The sequence below is a fragment of the Pezoporus flaviventris genome, unplaced genomic scaffold (genome assembly GCF_033815535.1).
Source record: "Pezoporus flaviventris isolate CSIRO_AGI_PZ_B2104156 unplaced genomic scaffold, CSIRO_AGI_Pfla_v1 ptg000808l, whole genome shotgun sequence".
Classification (NCBI taxonomy): domain Eukaryota; kingdom Metazoa; phylum Chordata; class Aves; order Psittaciformes; family Psittacidae; genus Pezoporus; species Pezoporus flaviventris.
The window spans coordinates 1-19,867 of NW_026893353.1; the positions used below are offsets into that span (position 1 = coordinate 1).

At 63.8% G+C, this 19,867-nt stretch overlaps 2 protein-coding genes across 2 annotated transcripts; one reads left to right on the forward strand and one right to left on the reverse strand.

The window, feature by feature from the left end:
- Positions 1 to 74: 74 nt before the first annotated feature.
- LOC133264387 (latent-transforming growth factor beta-binding protein 4-like) lies at positions 75 to 10,653 on the forward strand (the record flags this gene model as incomplete). The annotated part of the gene is given in 19 exon segments (XM_061444334.1): positions 75 to 200; positions 281 to 321; positions 323 to 407; positions 538 to 623; positions 625 to 658; positions 1,209 to 1,334; positions 1,849 to 1,971; positions 2,292 to 2,513; positions 3,255 to 3,323; positions 3,326 to 3,591; positions 3,963 to 4,038; positions 4,499 to 4,627; positions 5,102 to 5,185; positions 5,188 to 5,247; positions 5,960 to 6,121; positions 7,332 to 7,403; positions 7,635 to 7,721; positions 8,399 to 8,542; positions 10,484 to 10,653. Coding segments are annotated over 19 exon segments (2,147 nt in total), but the record flags the coding sequence as incomplete, so codon positions are not given.
- Positions 10,654 to 16,884: 6,231 nt separating this feature from the next.
- PLD3 (phospholipase D family member 3) lies at positions 16,885 to 19,867 on the reverse strand. Its single transcript, XM_061444331.1, has 9 exons — positions 19,828 to 19,867; positions 19,118 to 19,301; positions 18,906 to 19,026; positions 18,323 to 18,450; positions 18,033 to 18,233; positions 17,807 to 17,946; positions 17,557 to 17,722; positions 17,207 to 17,306; positions 16,885 to 17,126 (listed from the first exon to the last, which is right to left on the reverse strand). Exons 2-9 carry the CDS (start codon positions 19,268 to 19,270, stop codon positions 16,918 to 16,920), a joined length of 1,218 nt encoding a protein of 405 aa, XP_061300315.1. The 5' UTR covers positions 19,271 to 19,301; positions 19,828 to 19,867; the 3' UTR covers positions 16,885 to 16,917.

The window sequence follows — 19,867 nt, forward strand, 5'->3', positions numbered from 1 at the left end:
TCACCCCCATCCCCCCACACCCCCATCACTGGTGAGCTCCCACCCATCCTCCTGAGCCTTTCACCCCCCCCCAGACCGTGGACGAGTGCCGCCGCAGCCCCCGCCCCTGCACCATGGGCGCTGTGAGAACACGGTTGGGAGCTACCGGTGCCTTTGCCAGGCCGGGTACCGGCCCAGCGCCACCGGCACCGAGTGCCAAGGTCAGCAGGGACCCATTGATGGGGGGGGGGGATGTTCTCATGTCCTGGTGGTGCTGATCCCCCCCCTTGTGTCCCCATAGATGTGGATGAGTGCGACCAGAGCCCCCCCCCCTGCACCCATGGGGCGCTGCGAGAACCTGCCCGGCTCCTACCGGTGCCTCTGCCCCGGCGGGTACCGCGCCATGGCGCCGGGAGAGCCCTGCCAGGGTGAGCGGGGGATGGGGGGCATCATTGGGGGCACGGCGCCATAGGGGTGCCATGCAATGGGGGCATCATGCAATGGGTCACCCCACCATGGGGGTCCCACATGCTGAGCCCCCCACATCCCCCCCCATAGACATCGACGAGTGCGAGAACGAGGCTGCGTGCCCGGGCCAGGAGTGCCTGAACACCGCGGGCTCCTTCCAGTGCCGGCCCTGCCTGGGTGGGCTTCCGCCCGCACCGTGGCCGCTGCGCAGGTCCCGGACCCCCCCAGACACCCGCATCCCATTGGCCGCATCCATTGACCGCGTCCATTGACCGCGTCCATTGACCGCATCCATTGACAGCATCCATTGACCGCATCCATTGGCCGCATCCATTGACCGCGTCCATTGGTCACATCCATTGACTGCATCCATTGATCACGTCCATTGACAGCATCCATTGACCGGCATCCATTGACCACGTCCATTGACCTCATCCATTGACCGCATCCATTGACCTCATCCATTGACCGCATCCATTGACCTCATCCATTGACCTCATCCATTGACCGCATCCATTGACCTCATCCATTGACCGCCTCCAATTGACCGCCTCCATTGACCGCATCCATTGACCATATCCATTGACCGCATCCATTGACCGCATCCATTGACCACATCCATTGACTTCATCCATTGACTTCATCCATTGACCGCATCCATTGACCGCATCCATTGACCACATCCATTGACTTCATCCATTGACTTCATCCATTGACCATATCCATTGACCGCATCCATTGACCGCATCCGTTGACCGCAGACATCAACGAGTGCCTGGAAGGGGATTTCTGCTTCCCGCACGGGGAATGCCTCAACACCGAGGGCTCCTTCACCTGCCTCTGTGCACAGGGATTCACCCCCACGGCCGCGGGCACCGCGTGCACCGGTGCGTGTGGCACAGCCACCCTGCTCCATCCCGGTCCCTGCACCCATCCCATATCCCATACCCCATATCCCATACCCCACATCCCATACCCCATACCCCACATCCCATACCCCATACTCCATACCCCATATCCCATACCCATATCCCATACCCCCATATCCCATATCCCACATCCCATACCCCATGCCCCACATCCCATACCCTATATCCCATACCCCATACCCCACATCCCATACCCCATACCCCACATCCATACCCCATACTCCATACCCCATATCCCATACCCCATATCCCATATCCCATACCCTACATCACATACCCCACACCCCACATCCCATACCCCATATCCCATATCCCATACCCTACATCACATACCCCACACCCCACATCCCATACCCCACACCCCATATCCCATACCCCACACCCCATACCCCACACCCCACATCCCATACCCCACACCCCATACCCCATATCCTATACCCACACCCTGTACCCCATACCCCACATCCTGCAGACATCGACGAGTGCCAGCGCGGGGGCCTCTGCGCCGGCGGCCTCTGCACCAACACCGCCGGCTCCTTTGAGTGCCGCTGCCCCCCCGGGTTCCGCAGCGACCCCGAGCAGGCCGAGTGCCATGGTGAGGGGCTGTGGCCATGGTGGGGGGAGCTATGGGGAACACCAGATCTATGGGGAACATCAGGATCTATGGGGCCATGAGGTGCAGAGGGAACTTGGGGAAGGGCTAGTACCGTGCCATGGGGTGTAGGAGCAGAAGGAGGATGCCATGGGGCACAGGACCACAGGGATGATGCTATGGGGTAGAGGACCAGAAGGAGGATGCTATGAGGCAGAGGACCCAAAGGAGGATGCTGTGGGGCACAGGACCGTAAGGACGATGCTCTGGGATACAGGACTAAGACGATGCTCTGGGATGTAGAAGGATGCTCTGCTGCCCAGAGCTGCCCAGGACCTCCCCCCACCATAGATGCAGGCCCCCCCCCCTCAAACTGGTTCCCTCCAATTCCCCCCTGCCACCCCATTACCCCCCAGACGTGGACGAGTGCTCCCACAACGGGACCCTGTGTGGGGCCCACGCCACCTGCCTCAACCTGCCCGGCTCCTTCCAATGCGCCTGCGACCCCGGCTACGAGACGGCCCCCAACGGCCACCACTGCGTGGGTACGGATGGGACCAACGGGGGGGGGGATCCCTGTTATAACCCCCCCATTGGCCCCCATTATTGCCCCCCATTGCCCCCATTATTGCTCCCCATTGCCCCCACTATTGACCCCTATTGCCCCCCATTGGCCCCCATTATTGTCCCCCTTTGACCCCGATTATTGCCCCCATTGCCCCTCATTATTGCCCCCCATTATTACCCCCCTTTGCCCCCTATTATTGCACCCATTGCCCCCATTATTGCCCCCATTATTGCCCTCCATTGCCCTCCATTATTGCCCCCATTGCCTCCCATTATTGGCCCCCATTATTGCCCCCATTATTGCCCCCTATTGCCCCCATTATTGCCCCCTTTGCCCCCCATTATTGCCCCCATTATTGCCCCCATTATTGCCCCCCATTATTGCCACCATTGTCCCCCTTATTGCCCCCATTGCTCCCATTATTGCCCCCCATTGTCCCCCATTATTGCCCCCATTATTGCCCCCCGTTGCCCCCATTATTGACCCCCATTATTGCCCCCCCATTGCCCGCCCATTCCCCCCCATTATTGCCCCCCATTGCCCCCATTATTGTCCCCATTGTTTCCCATTATTGCCCCCATTATTGCCCCCATTGCCCCCCATTATTGCCCCCATTATTGCCCCCATTGTCCCCCATTATTGCCCCCATTGCCCCCATTATTGCCCCCATTGCCCCCCATTATTGCCCCCCGTTATTGCCCCCCCTTGCCCCCCATAGACGTGAACGAGTGCGAGACCCTGCTCGGGGTGTGCGGGGCCGAGCGCTGCGAGAACGCGGACGGCTCCTTCTGTGCCTGTGCCCCGACGGCCGCCACGAGTTCGATCCCGTCCGCGGCCGCTGCGGGGCGCCCTCGGGCGCGGCCCCCGCCCTGCTCCGCAGCGCCCCCGGCGGCAGCGCCGGGTGTTACAGCCGCGCATGCGCGCTGCTGGCGCCCAGCGTCACCCGGAGGCAGTGCTGCTGCAGCCTGGGCGGGCGTGGGGGGAGCGATGCCCCTCCCCCAACCACAACACCCACCCCTCCCCCAACGACGGACCCTGCCCCGAACCCGGCTCCGGTACGGGAAATGGGGGGGGGGGATGGGGGGGGTCATGGGGGGGGGCACGTGGGGGATGAAGGAGGGGTTGGGGGGGATGATGGGGGTGATAGGAGGGGGGGGATGAGGGGGTTTGGGGGTAATGGGTGTCACGTGGGAGGTTTGGGGGGTGATGGGGGGTTTTGGGGGTAATGGTGGGGCATGGGGGGGTTGGGGGATTTGGTGGGGGGATGAGGGGGGTTTTAGGGGGCTGGGGGTGATGGGGGATGAGGGGGGGGGATGGGGGGTTGGTTGGGGATAAGGGGGGTGATGGGGGTGTTTGGGGGTAATGGGGGGGCATGTTGGTGGTTTGGGGGGGGTTTGGGGGGGGGTGGATGCCCACGGCCCCCCCATGCCCCATAGAGGACCATGACGCCCTCTGCCCGCATGGGCCCGGCCGTGCGGAGGACGCCGAGGGAGCCCCCGTAGGTGAGTGGGGTCCCCGGTGCCCCCATTACCCCATCACCCCCATTACCCCCATTACCCCATTACCCCATCACCCCATTACCCCCATTACCCCATTACCCCCATTACCCCATTACCCCCATTACCCCATCACCCCCATTACCCCCATTACCCCCATTACCCCATTACCCCCATTACCCCATCACCCCCATTACCACAGCACCCCCATTACCACATCACCCCCATTACCCCATTCCCCCCATTATCCCCATTGACCTCATCACCCCCATTACCCCCGTTACCCCATCCCCCCCATTACCACATCACCCCATTACCCCATTCCCCCCATTATCCCCATTACCTCATCACCCCCATTACCCCCATCACCCCATCGCCCCCATTACCCCATTCCCCCCATCACCCCCATCACCCCCATTACCCCATCTCACCCCCTTTCTCCCCATTGTCCCCACTGTGGTTCCAGACGTGGATGAGTGCGCTCTGTTCTCACCGCACCTCTGCCGGGGGGGGGTCTGCGTGAACGCGGCCCCCGGCTTCAGCTGCTACTGCCCCAGCGGCTTCTACTACGAAGCGGAGCATCTGCAGTGCGTGGGTGAGCCCCAAAACCCCCAAACTGCCCCCCAAAACTGCCCCCCAAAACTGCCCCCCAAACCTGCACCCCCAAACCTGCCCCTGCCCTCCCAAACCTGATCCTGCACCCCCAAACCTGATCCTGCCCTCCCAAACCTGCCCCTGCCCTCCCAAACCTGCCCCTGCACCCCCAAACCTGCCCCTGCACCCCCAAACCTGATCCTGCCCTCCCAAACCTGCCCCTGCACCCCCAAACCTGCCCCTGCACCCCCAAACCTGCCCCTGCCCCCCAAACCTGCCCCTGCACCCCCAAACCTGCCCCTGCACCCCCAAACATGCTCCTGCCCCCAAACCTGCCCCTGTGCCCCCAAAACTGCCCCCCAAACTTGCCCTTGCGCCCCCGAACCTGCCCCCAATCCTGCCCCTGCCCCCCCAACCCTCCTCCCCACATCCCCCTTCCCCCCCCATCCCTGACCCCCTTTCCCCCCGTTCCCAGACAATGACGAGTGCTCGGCGGCCGAGGCGGAGCCGTGCCTGGGGGGGCTCTGCACCAACACCGTGGGCTCGTTCCATTGCTCCTGCCCCCCCCGCTCGTCTTGGACAGCTCCCAGCGCCGCTGCGTCGACAACGACACGAGCCTGGGTGAGGGCTCAACCACTGCGGGGCCACGGGGGGGTATGGGGGACGCTGGGAGCCAATGGGGGTCAGTGGGAGCCAATGGGCATCAATGGGGGTCAGTGGGAGCCAATGGGCATCAATGGGGGTCAACGGGTGTCAATGGTAGTCAATGGGTGTCAACGGGGACCAATGGGAGCCAATGAGGGTTAATGGGGGCCAGTGGGAGCCAATGGGGGTCAATGGGTGTCAATGGGAATCAATAGGTGTCAATGGGGGTCAGTGGGGGTCAGTGGTGGCCAATGGTGGTCAATGGGGTTCAGTGGGTGTCAATGGTGGTCAATGGGGGTCAGTAGGGGTCAGTGGTGGCCAATGGTGGTCAATGGGGTTCAGTGGGTGTCAATGGTGGTCAATGGTGGTCAATGGGGGTCAATGGGGTTCAATGGGGGTCAGTGGGTGTCAATGGGGCTCAATGGGTGTCAATGGCAGTCAATGGGGTTCAATGGGGCTCAATGGGTGTCAATGGGTGTCAATGGCAGTCAGTGGGGTTCAATGGGGCTCAATGGGTGTCAATGGGTGTCAATGGTGGTCAATGGTGGTCAATGGGGGTCAATGGGGTTCAATGGGTGTCAGTGGTGGTCAGTGGGGCTCAATGGGTGTCAATGGCAGTCAATGGGGGTCAATGGGGCTCAATGGGTGTCAATGGGGCTCAGTGGGGCTGACCGCGCGCGCCCCCCAGCGGAGGCGCAGGCCGTGTGCTGGCAGGAGCTGGGTGCGGACCTGGTGTGCGCGCGGCCCCGCCTGGACGCGCCCCTCACCTACAGCGAGTGCTGCTGCCGGCACGGGCAGGCCTGGGGCATGGAGTGCGCGCTCTGCCCCGCCCCCCACTCAGGTAACCCCAGGGACCCTATGGACACCCTATGGACACCCTATAGACACCCTATAGACACCCTATAGACACCCTATAGACACCATATAGACACCCTGTAGACACCCTATAGACACCATATAGACACCCTATAGACACCATAGAGAGACCATAGAGACCCCATAGACACCCTATAGACACCCTATAGACACCCTATAGACACCCTATAGAGACCATAGAGAGACCAGAGAGACCATAGAGACCCCAGAGAGACCATAGAGACCCTATAGAGACCCTATAGAGACCCTATAGAGACCATAGAGACCCTATAGAGACCCCAGAGAGACCATAGAGACAATAGAGACCCTATAGAGACCCTATAGAGACCATAGAGACCCTATAGAGACCCCAGAGAGACCATAGAGACCATAGAGACCCTATAGAGACCCTATAGAGACCCTATAGAGACCATAGAGACCCTATAGAGACCCCAGAGAGACCCTATAGAGACCCCAGAGAGACCACAGAGACCATAGAGACCCTATAGAGACCCTATAGAGACCCTATAGAGACCATAGAGACCCTATAGAGACCCCAGAGAGACCATAGAGACCATAGAGACCCTAGAGAGACCATAGAGACCCTATAGAGACCATAGAGACCATAGAGACCCTATAGAGACCCCAGAGAGACCCTATAGAGACCATAGAGACCCCATAGAGACCCCATAGAGACCATAGTGACCCTATAGAGGCTATGGGGACCCTGTAGAGCACATAGAGCCCATGTAGAGCACATAGGGACCCTATAGAGCACATGGGGACCCTATAGGGAACACAGAGCCCCTGTAGGGAACATAGAGCCCCATAGAGTACATAGGGACCCTATAGAGCACTTAGAGCCCTGTACCCCCTATAGAGCACATAAAGCCCCTATAGAGCACATGGAGCTCCCCCCCATACCCCCTATAGAGCACATAGGGCCCCCCCGTACCACCTATAGAGCACATAGGGCCCCTATAGAGCACATAGGGCCCTGCAGCCCCATACCCACACCCCCCAGAACCCCCATTGACCCCCCCACAACCAGGGACCCCCTTCCCCCCCACTATAGGCAGCCATCCCTTGTGCCCCCCCCTTTCCATCCCTACCTATGGGGACCCCCACGTAGACCCTGGGGTTCCGAAGGGGGGGTCCCCCCCAAACCCCCCCCAAACCCCCCCTTTTCTCCTCTTCCCCCCCAGATGACTTTGAGCTCCTGTGCAATGTCCTGCACCCCCCTGTCTACGCCCCCCCCCCGCCCCCCCCGCCTACGAGTACTCCCCCGACTTTGCCCCCCCCTTCGGGCTCCCCTTTGGTTTCTTCGGGGGGCCCCCCCCCGCCCCCCCCCCGTTCTTCCGCCCCGATTACGACCCCTACGGCTTCGGCGGGGGGGGGGGCAGCCCGGGGGGCTTCGAGTTTGGGGACCCCCGCGCCGCCCCCCCCCACCCCACCGGGGGCCGGGGACCCCGCTACGAGCCCCCCCCCAGGCCCCCTGGGTCCTGCAGCCCCACGGGGGCCCCCCCCGCGGGTACCCCGAGGAGGAGGTGGGGGCGAGGAGGAGGAAGAGGAGGAAGAGGAGGAGCAGGAGGAAGGTGAGTGATGGGGTGCGGGGGGGTGATGAGGTGCGGGGGGTGATGGGGTGTGAGGAGTGATGGGTGCGGGGGTGATGGGGTGCGGGGGGGTGATGGGGTGCGGGGGGTGATGGGGTGCGGGGGGTGATGAGGTGCGGGGGGGTGATGGGGTGCGGGGGGTGATGGGGTGCTGGGGGTGATGGGGTGCGGGGGGTGATGGGGTGCGGGGGGGTGATGGGGTGCAGGGGGTGATGGGGTGCGGGGGGTGATGGGGTGTGAGGAGTGATGGGGTGCGGGGGGTGATGGGGTGCGGGGGGTGATGAGGTGCGGGGGGTGATGGGGTGCGGGGGGTGATGGGGTGCGGGGGGTGATGAGGTGCGGGGGGTGATGGGGTACAGGGGGTGATGGGATGCGGGGGGTGATGGAGATGTGGGGGCAATGGGGGTTTCTGGGGTCCCCGGAGGGGTATTTGGGGTCCCCGGGGGGGTATTTGGCTCCCTGTGGGGGGTATTTGGGGTCCCCGGGGGGGTATTTGGCTCCCTGTGGGGGGTATTTGGGGTCCCCGGGGGGGTATTTGGCTCCCTGTGTGGGGTATTTGGGGTCCCCGGGGGGGTATTTGGCTCCCTGTGGGGGGTATTTGGGGTCCCCGGGGGGGTATTTGGCTCCCTGTGGGGGGTATTTGGCTCTGGGGGGGCTCCATCGCTGCCCCCCCGCAGCGGGCCCGGCGCAGTGCGCGGTGCTCAGCGGGTGCCACCACGGGCGCTGCGTGCGCGTCCCCGACGGCTTCACCTGCGCCTGCGACCGCGGCTTCCGGCTCGACCCCGCGCGCCTCGACTGCGTGGGTGAGCGCCAGAGACCCCACTGACACCCACTGACACCCACTGACACCCATTGATCCCCACTGACACCCACTGACACCCATTGACACCCATTGATCCCCACTGACACCCATTGACACCCATTGACACCCACTGACACCCACTGACACCCATTGACACCCATTGACACCCACTGACACCCACTGACACCATTGACACCCATTGACACCAACTGACATCCATTGACACCCATTGACACCCATTGATCCCCACTGACACCCACTGACACCCATTGACACCAACTGACATCCATTGACACCCATTGACACCCATTGACCCCCACTGACACCCACTGACACCCACTGACACCCACTGACACCAACTGACATCCATTGACACCCATTGACACCCATTGATCCCCACTGACACCCACTGACACCCACTGACACCCATTGACACCCACTGACTCCCATTGACACCCACTGACACCCACTGACACCCACTGACACCCATTGATCCCCACTGACACCCACTGACACCCACTGACACCCACTGACACCCACTGACACCCATTGACACCCACTGACACCCATTGATCCCCACTGACACCCACTGACACCCACTGACACCCACTGACACCCATTGAGACCCATTGATCCCCACTGACACCCACTGAAACCCATTGATCCCCACTGACACCCACTGACACCCACTGACACCCACTGACACCCATTGACACCCACTGACACCCACTGACACCCACTGACACCCATTGACACCCATTGATCCCCACTGATCCCCATTGACACCAACTGACATCCATTGACACCCATTGATCCCCTTTGATCCCCATTGACACCCATTGACACCCCCATTGACACCCATTGATCCCCCATTGACACCCATTGAAGTCCATTGATCCCCACTGATCCCCATTGATCTGCATTGACACCCATTGGTACCCATTGGTACCCATTGATGCCCATTGAAACCCCCATTGACACCCATTGATCCCCATTGACACCCATTGATACACATTGACACCCATCCCTCCCCATGACACCCAGACCCCCCCAATAGCACCCAGACCCCCCTTTTACCCCAGGGCGCCCCTCCCTCCCCATAGCACCCATCCCTCCCCATAGCACCCCTCCCTCCCCATAGCACCCCTCCCTCCCCATAGCACCCATCCCTCACCATAGCACCCATCCCTCCCCATAGCACCCCTCCCTCCCCATAGCACCCCTCCCTCCCCATAGCACCCCTCCCTCTCTCCCCATAGCATCCCTCTCTCCCCATAGCACCCATCCCTCCCCATAGCACCCCTCCCTCTCTCCCCATAGCATCCCTCTCTCCCCATAGCACCCCTCCCTCCCCATAGCACCCCTCTCTCCCCATAGCACCCATCCCTCCCCATAGCACCCGTCCCTCCCCATAGCACCCAGACCCCCCCTTTTACCCCCATAGCACCCCTCCCTCCCCATAGCATCCCTCCCTCCCTCCCCATAGCACCCAGACCCCCCCTTTTACCCCCATAGCACCCATTCCTCCCCATAGCATCCCTCCCTCCCTCCCCATAGCACCCAGACCCCCCCTTTACCCCCATAGCACCCCTCCCTCCCCATAGCACCCACCCCTCCCCATAGCACCCCTCCCTCCCCATAGCATCCCTCCCTCCCCATAGCACCCAGACCCCCCCCATAGCACCCCTCTCTCCCCATAGCACCCCTCTCTCCCCATAGCACCCACCCCTCCCCATAGCACCCCTCCCTCCCCATAGCATCCCTCCCTCCCCATAGCACCCAGACCCCCCATAGCACCCCTCTCTCCCCATAGCACCCCTCTCTCCCCATAGCACCCATCCCTCCCCATAGCACCCGTCCCTCCCCATAGCACCCCTCCCTCCCTCCCCCCCATTTTACCCCTCCCCCCCCCAATAACCAGTGCCCCCCTTCCCCCCCCCAGACGTGGACGAGTGCTCGGAGGGCGCCCCCTGCCGGCCCGGAGGCTGCCTCAACACCTCCGGCTCCTTCCGCTGCCTCTGCCCCCCCGGGCACGCGCCCGCGCCCCGCCCCCCCCCGCGCTGCGTGCCCGCGCCCCCGCCCCCCCCCCGCGCATGAGGACCTCCCCTCCCCCCCCCCATCCCCTCCCCCTCCTCCCGGGGCCCTATTTATTGTGTGCTCCGGGGGGGGTCCGTAAGGATGAACGGGGTGGGGTGGGGGGGAGGGGGCACCCATGGGTGCCCCCTGGGGGGGGGGGGTTTGGGGACACCCCCCCCCCCCCCACTTTTATACAATAAAGGTATAAAATAAAGGGTCTTTTGGGGGGGGACCCTCCCCCCCATTGGGAATGGAACCCTCCCCCCCCCATGGGAATGGGACCCCCCCGTGGGAATGGGACCCTCCCCCCATGGGAATGGGACCCAAATTCCTGCCCCCCCCCCCCCCCATCAATGGGCCCATTCAGGCGCCCACGGGTGCTGGAGGATCGCTGAGTCAGCGCATTGCTTGGGTGCATGGGATGCCCGGCAGACGGGATGCGCATAGGGTGCTGTGGGGGTCCATAGGGTGCTATGGGGGTCCCAAGTGTGTTATGGGCATCCCATGGGTGCTATGGGGGATCTATGGGTGCTATGGTGGTCCCAAGTGTGTTATGGAGGTCCTATGGGTGTTACGAGGGTCCCAAGTGTTTTATGGGAATTCTATGGGTGCTGTGGGGGTCCCAAGGGGGCTGTGTTGGTCCTATGGGTGCTGTAGGGGTCCAAAGGCTTCTCAGGGGATCTATGGGTGCTTTAGGGTCCTGAGACTGCTATGGGGGGGCCTATGGGTGCTTTAGGGGTCCAAAGGGGGTGTTCTATGGGTGCTATGGGGGGTACCAAAGGTGCTGTTTTGGTCCTATGGGTGCTATGGTTGTCCCTGGGCAGGCTCGTATGGGTGCTATGGGGGTCCCAAGTGTGTTATGAGGGTCCTATGGGGGCTTTAGGGGTCCAAAGAGGGTATTTTAGGGGTGCTATGAGGGTCCCAAGCATGTTATGGGGATCCTGTGGGTGCTATGGGGGTCCCAAGTGTGTTATGAGAGTCCTATGGGTGCTTTAGGGGCTCAAAGGGGGTGTTCTATGGGTGCTATGGGGGTGCTATGGGGGTCCCAAGAGTGTTATGGGGATCCTATGGGTGCTATGGGGGTCCCAAGTGTGTTATGAGGGTCCTATGGGTGCTTTAGGGGTCCAAAGGAGGTGGTTTATGGGTGCTATGAGGGTCCCAAGCATGTTATGGGGATCCTGTGGGTGCTATGGGTGTCCCTGGGGGGGGCTCCTATGGGTGCTATGGGGGTCCCAAGTGTGTTATGAGGGTCCTATGAGTGCTTTAGGGGTCCAAAGGGGGTGTTCTATGGGTGCTATGAGGGTCCCAAGCATGTTATGGGGATCCTATGGGTGCTATGGGGGTCCCAAGTGTGTTATGAGGGTCCTATGGGTGCTTTAGGGGTCCAAAGGGGGTGTTCTATGGGTGCTATGAGGGTCCCAAGCATGTTATGGGGATCCTGTGGGTGCTATGGGTGTCCCTGGGGGAGGCTCCTATGGGTGCTATGGGGGTCCCAAGTGTGTTAAGAGGGTCCTATGGGTGCTTTAGGGGTCCAAAGGGGTGTTCTATGGGTGCTATGAGGGTCCCAAGCATGTTATGGGGATCCTGTGGGTGCTATGGGGGGGGAGGTTCCCTGGTGCCCCCCCCCATCTCCTCGGTCCCGGCCTCCCACGGGGGGAGCTTTGTGCTGAGTGCCCGAATTCCCGGCATTCCCATGGGATGGGGACAAGGACCCCCCTTGTCTGGGGGGGGGCGGGGGTGGGGGGGGGAGGGGGGATCCCGGGGGGGGGAGGGGGGGACACACAGGGACCAGGGGCACTTCCCAGTGGGACACGGGAGAGGGAAGGAGCCGGAGGTGGGGGGGGGGGGGGGAGGGGGCTCGGAGGGGAGGTTTTGGGGTGCTGGGGGGGGGAGGGGGAAAAGAGGTGCCCCCCCCAATGGGATACAGGAGGATGGGGGGGACACAATGGCAATGGGGGGGTCTTGGGGGGAATGGGAGGGGTTGGGGTGCAATGGGGGTGTCTTGGGGTGCAACAGGGGTTTAGGGGTGCAATGGGGGAGTTTGGGGTGTATTGGGGGGTTTAGGGGGCAATGGGGTTGTAGGGGTGCAAAGGGGACGTTGGGGTGAAATGGGGGTTATTGGGCTGCAAAGGGGGGGTTAAGGGTGCAATGGGGGTGCATTGGGGGTGCTTTGGGGGCGATGGGGGGTTATTGGGCTGAAATGGGGGTTATTAGGGTGCAATGGGGGCTATTGGGGTGCAAGGGGGTTTTAGGGCTGCAATGGGGGGGTATTGAGGTACAATGGGGGTTATTGGGGTGCAATGGGAGTGTATTGGGGTGCAACGGGGGGGTTAAGGGTGCAACGGGGGGGTAGGGGTGCAATGGGGGAGTTAGGGGTGCAATGAGGGGGTAGGGGTGCAATGGGGGGTATTGAGGTACAATGGGGGCTATTGGGGTGCAATGGGAGTGTATTGGGGTGCAACGGGGGGGTTAAGGGTGCAATGGGGGGGTTAGGGGTGCAATGGGGGGGTTAAGGGTGCAATGGGGGGGGTTAGGGGTGCAATGGGGGGGTTAAGGGTGCAATGGGGGGGTTAGGGGTGCAATGGGGGTGTTAAGGGTGCAATGGGGGGGTTAGGGGTGCAATGGGGGGGTTAGGGGTGCAATGGGGGGGTCTCCTTGTCTGTGCCCCCCCATTCCAGAAGCCGGAAGCACCGAAGCCCCCCCCGGGACCCCTCCAGTGCCACCCAATGGAGGTGAGGGGGGGGGGGGCGGTGATGTTTGGGCTGGGGGAGGGGGAGGGGCAGGTTCTGGTCCCACCCCACCCCCCCTTTGCCCCATAGGAGCTGCTGGAGCTCGAGGCCCCCGAGGCCGCGGGTTCGAGGCTGGCGGTGGCGCGGGACCGGCGCGGGCTCTACATCGCCAAGGCCCCGCGGGCGCTGCGGGTGCGGGCGGGTGAGCAGCGGGGGGGGGTCCCGAATCCCGTCTGGATGCGATGGGGGGTCCCGAATCCCGTCTGGATGCGATGGGGGGGTCCCAAATCCCGTCTGGATGCGATGGGGGGTCCCGAATCCCACCTGGATGCGATGGGGGGGTCCCGAATCCCGTCTGGATGCGATGGGGGGGTCCCGAATCCCACCTGGATGCGATGGGGGGGTCCCAAATCCCGTCTGGATGCGATGGGGAGGTCCCGAATCCCGTCTGGATGCGATGGGGGTTCCCGAATCCCACCTGGATGCGATGGGGGTTCCCGAATCCCACCTGGATGTGACGGGGGGGTCCCGAATCCCGCCTGGATGTGACGGGGGGGGTCCCGAATCCCACCTGGATGCGATGGGGGGGTCCCGAATCCCACCTGGATGCGATGAGGGGGTCCCGAATCCCGCCTGGATGTGACGGGGGGGGTCCCGAATCCCGCCTGGATGTGACGGGGGGGGTCCCGAATCCCACCTGGATGCGATGGGGGGTGCCCGAATCCCACCTGGATGCGATGAGGGGGTCCCGAATCCCGTCTGGATGTGACGGGGGGGGTCCCGAATCCTGTCTGGATGCGATGGGGGGGTCCCGAATCCCACCTGGATGCGATGAGGGGGTCCCGAATCCCGTCTGGATGTGACGGGGGGATCCCGAATCCCACCTGGATGCGATGGGGGGGTCCCGAATCCCGTCTGGATGTGACGGGGGGGTCCCTCCACCGCAGGTGACCGCTTGGTGGGCGCCAGGATCCTGTTCGAGGGGGCCCCCCCCGAGGTCGTAGCGCGGCTGCTCGAGGGCGCCGCCGGCTGCCGGGTCTCGCTCTGCGTCCGCCGCCGGGCACCGGGCACCGGCACCGGGACAGCCCCGGTAGGGACCGATGGGAACGGGAGGAGTGGGGGGGCCCGATGGGAGAGGGGCGGTGGGGGACTCCCATGGGGCGGGATGCTGAGGGGGGTCCTATGGGTGCGGAAGGGGGATGCGGGATGCTCCGTGATCCCTATGGACACGGGAGAGGGATGCGGGATGCTCTGTGGTCCCTATGGACATGGGATAGGGATGCAGGATGCTCTGTGGTCCCTATGCCCATGGGAATGGGATGCAGGATGCTCAGAGGTCCCTATGGATTCAGGAGCGGGGTACGGGATGCTGGGGGGTCCCTATGGACACGGGAGAGGGATACGGGATGCTGGGGGGTCCCTATGGACACGGGAGCAGGATGCGGGATGCTCACTGTTCCCTATGGACACGGGAGTGGGAAGCGGGATGCTCCCTGCTCCCTATGCACACGGGAGCGGGATGCGGGATGCTCTGTGGTCCCTATGGACACGGGAGCAGGATGCGGGATGCTCACTGTTCCCTATGGACACGGGAGTGGGAAGCGGGATGCTCCCTGCTCCCTATGGACACTGGGAGCAGGATCCCCGCTGCCCTGTCCCCCCGCAGCCCGTTCCCATCCCGCCCGTTCCCAAGCAGCCTCCGTCGGCCCCGTCCCTGGAGCTGGCGCTTCCCAAACTTCCCAAGCTGGGGAAGAGCCGCAGCGAGGCCGAAGCGGTCCCCGCGGCCCCCCCCGCTCCGGTGCCAGCGCGGCCCCGCTTAACGGTGAAGGAAGCAGCGGGCGGGGGGGCCATGGTGGAGCCACCGGTTAAAGCGGAGCTCCCCGGCGGCGCCCGCTTCCCCGCCGTGGAGGTGGCGGTGCCGGTGCTACCGGTACCGGAGCCCCAGGGCAAAGCCGGCGACGGGGACGCGCTCGGCGGCCTCCGCCTCCCGTCCGTGCCCATCCCCGCCGTGGAGCTGCTGCCCAAAGCGGAACCGAGAGCCCCGGAGCCGCCCTTACCGGTAACGCCGGCCCGTTTGGGGCTCCTGGAGGCGGTGCCGTCGCTCGGGATCGCGGTGCCGCGGGTGGAGGTGGCGCTGGCGCTGCCCATGGGCACCGAAGGGCTCCGCAAGCTCAAACCGGACGCACCGGGGGGCACCGGGGCCGTTAAACCCAGGCTCTCCCGGTTCGCTCTGCCCCGGGTCGGGCTGGCTCTGGGCAAGCTCGGAGCCGGGGCCTCGGTCGGAGCCGGGCCGGGGCCGAGGGTCCCGAAGCTGTCGCTGGCTCCGCTCGGTGCCGCGGTCCCGGTGCCCCCCCGGGCCGGCGCCGGTCTCCGTCGCTCCCGAGGCTGCCACCGGGACCGGAGGCGGGGGTGAAGCTGCGGCGGTTCGGGGGCTCCAGCCCCGATCTGCGCAGCGGGGGGGACCCCAAAGCGGTGCCGGGGTCCCCCGGGGCGCTGCGGGCGCTGCTGGCACCGGGACCCCGCTGCTTCGAGGGAGCGGAGGATGCGGGGGGGGGATTGAAGGTGCCGGGCTTGGAGCTGGCCCCGCCGGGGCTGGAGGCGGAACCGGGGCGCTGGGGGGGGCTCAAAATGCCCCGGTTCGGGACCGGCACGGGGAGGATGAGGCCGGAGGGGGGGGGGAAGAGCATCCCCCCCCCGGGCCGCCCCAATGGGGAGGGCAAAGCCCGGCGCTGGGTCCCCAAGGTGGGTTTCTCCCCCCCGACCCCCCCCCCAAGCCCCCAGCATAAGGGGGGGGTGCGGAGGCTCCACATCCCCGAGGTCGAGCTCTGCCCTCCCGGGCCCCCCCAGCTCCATGCGGGGACCCCCAAGCTGAGCCCTGCGCTCTGTGGGGGGCGCTGAGGAACCCCCCCCCCATGAACCCCCGCCCCATGGACTGGGGGGGGGGGGGGGGCTGGTCGGGACCCCCCCTTAGCATCCTTAACACCCCCCCCCCCAAAATCCGGCTCTTTTGGGGCTGTTTGAAGCTTTTGGATGATGCCATTAACACGGGGGGGGACGGACACACATCCCCCCCCCAGCTTCTTGCTCTTGGCTTGGCTGCAATAAAGGTTTAACCCCAAAATCGGCCCTGACAGTGTCGGGGGGTGGGGTGGGGATGTGGTGGTTTGTGTGGGGAAGTGGGGATGGGGTTCAATGGGATGGGGGGGGGTTTGGGTCCCTGGAGCTGGGTTTTGGTGCCTGGAGCTGGGTTTTGGTGCTTGGGAATGGGTTTTGGTGCTTGGGAATGGGTTTTGGTGCCTGGGGATGGGTTTTGGTGCCTGGAGCTGGGTTTTGGTGCCTGGGGATGGGTTTTGGTGCCTGGAGCTGGGTTTGGGTGGCTGGACTCGGTTCCAGGTTCCAGCATCCCCCATCAGGGTCTCTCAGCTCCTCCCCCGGTGCTGCCCCAAAGAGCCTCCCCCCCCCCCCCCCCATCCACAAGGCAAAAGAGCAGCGAAAATCAGGAGTTTTGGTGCAATTTTCAGCCCAAACAGGCCCGGATTCGGTGCTGCCGGTGCCCACGGTTCCCCGGGGCCTACCGGGAGCCGCAGTGGCTCTGCCAGCGCTCGACATCCCCGATGTCAGCGCTGTACTGGGAGCTCCAGTCCCGCTCAAACACCACCTGCAGCTGCTCCCGGATGGTGCCGGCGCCGGTACCGGTACCGGTGGCACTCACCGTTTGGTTGATCACCAGCGCCGAGCCTGCCGTCTGGGTGAAGTAATCACCGGACCAATTGGAGGTCCCTGCGGTGAGGTTTGGGGTGAGAAAGGTGGGGGGGGACGCCCCAAAACCATCCCCAGAGCCCCGGCGGTGCCGCGCTCACCGATGTATGCGGCCGCCTCCGTCACCATGTACTTGTTGTGGTTGACCCGGGCGTAGGGGATCAGCGCCTGCGCCGCACTCGAAGGCACCATGAAGAGGCGCTGAGGGGAGGGAGCCCACGGTCAGGCACCAGCACTGGCCCCATGGCTGCACTGTGGTACGCCCCATAGCCACACCGTGATACCCCCAACCACACCATGATACCCACCATGACCACACCACGATACCCACCACCACCACACCATGATACCCACCACCACCACACCACCACAGCCATACCATGATACCCACCACGACCACACCACGATACGCACCATGACCACACCACCATGGCCACACCACGATACCCACCACGGCCACGCTGTAACGGGTCCTGTTGTCGGCGACGGCCGCCAGTGACTTGAGGAAGGGGAACATGGTGGCCTGGCTGTGCCGCCAGCAGCCCACCAGCAACCGCACCCTGACGCGCCGCTCCACCACGGCTCGCCGCAGCCCATTATCGATCGCTGGCCAGAACCTATGGGGGGGGGGGGGGGACGGCTTGGGCACTGGCACTGGCAGTGGCCCTGTGCCCCCGGCACCACCGCGGCCGCACCCGGACCTCTGTGGGTGGGAGAACTCGGTGGTGGGCAGGAAACTCATCACCGCAACATCCACGAAGGCCTCGGCGGCATCGATGACGCTGAGCAGGGCGCTGAGGTCCGCGGTGCGCCCGGCGGCACAAAGCGGCGGCGGGGAGCTCTGCGGCACGGCCATGGGCTCAGTGCCGGTGCTGCCGGCGCTCACCGCGGCACCGGGCACGGCGACAAGAAGGGGTTGGGAGGTACCGAGAAGTAGACGGCGGCGGCGGTGCCGTTGAGGCGCAGCTCCAGCGGCGTCTCCGCGTTGAAAGCAGTGGAGTAATTCGCCGGCCACGGCACCGGGATGGTGGCGCCGGCAACGCCGAGAGCCCAATAGGCCTCGAAGATCTTGCCTAAGTCTTGGGCCAAGCAGGGGCAGTCGTAGACAGCAGCGCCGAGCTCCTTCACCTGCGGCACCGGCACGGGGTCGGCTTCAGCCTTTTGGCACGGCACCGGTGATGCTCGGCGTGGGTTTGGCACCGGCCGGCGCCGCTCACCTGGGTCAGGGACCTCCAGTCCATGTTGGCACTGCCCACATAGAGGTGGGTGCCGTCGACCAGCCAGAACTTGGTGTGCAGCACCCCCCCCGTCAGGTGCGGCAGGTCCACGGTGCGCACCGCGGCGCCTGCAGGGGGGCAGGACCCAGGGGTTCGGGGCAGAAGCCATGGGTTTGGGGCAGAAACCATGGTTTTGGGGCAGAAAGCATGGTTTGGGGACAGAAACCATGGTTTTGGGGCAGAAAGCATGGTTTTGGGGCAGAAAGCATGGTTTGGGGGCAGAACCCCTTGGTTTTGGGGCAGAACCCATGGTTTCAGGGCAGAAACCCATGATTCTGGGGCAGAAACAATGGTTTTGGGGCAGAACCCCTTGGTTTTGGGGCAGAAAGCATGATTTTGGGGCAGAAACAACGGTTTTAGGTCAGAAACCCTTGATTTTGGGGCAGACCCCTTGGTTTTGAGGCAGAATAACTCAGTTTTGGGGCACAACAACTCAGTTTTGATGCAGAAACCCTGGTTTTGGGGCAGAACCCCTCGTTTTTGGGGCAGAACAACTCAGTTTTGGGGTGTTTCCATCCCTCACCGCTCTGCTCCAGCGCCAGGAGGTCATTGAGTGGTGCCTTCGCCGATGGGCGGCTGACGGCGACGCGGACGGCGACACCGCGCTCCGGTAACCGGAGCAGCTCCTGCAGGATCTGCTCACCCTGCACCGGCAAAAGGGGGGGTTCGGCATGGAAAAGGGCAGGAAAAGGGGGAAAACCCCTTGGGAATGGGGGGGGAAAGCGGGAATGGGACCTGGGCGGCCGAGGGCTCGGCGGTGCCGGTGTCGGCGTTGGTCATGGTCCAGTAGAAGGAGGCGATGTCCAGGCTGTGCCGGACCGAGCCCAGGAGCTGCATCCAGGTGGAAAAGGTGGAGGGGTTCGGCGGGGAGCCGGCACCAAAGCTCATTCCCTCTGGAATGGTCTCCACAAGGACGATCCTAGGGATGGGAGGGGGGCAGTGGGATGTGGCAATGGGATGGGGACAATGGGATGGGGGCAATGGGATGGGGGCAATAGGATGGGGCAATGGGATGGGGCAATGGGATGGGGGCAATGGGATGGGGGCAATGGGATGGGGCAATGGGATGGGGCAATGGGATGGGGGCAATGGGATGGGGATAATGGGATTGGGGCAATAGGATGGGGCAATGGGATGGCCAATGGGATGGGGACAATGGGATGGGGGCAATGGGATGGGGCAATGGGATGGGGACAATGGGATGGTTCCAATGGGTTGGGGGCAATGCGATGGGGACAATGGGATGGGGCAATGGGATGGTGGCAATGGGATGGCCAATAGGATGGGGACAGTGGGATGGGGGAATGGGATGGTTCCAATGGGTTGGGGGCAATGCGATGGGGGCAATGGGATGGGGGCAGTGGGATGGGGGCAGTGGGATGGGGGAATGGGATGGGGCCAATGGGATGGCATCCATGGGTCCTGCCCCCCCCATCCCCTCTCACTGGCACGAGGCTCCGCAGGCTCTGGCATCGCCACAAGCCC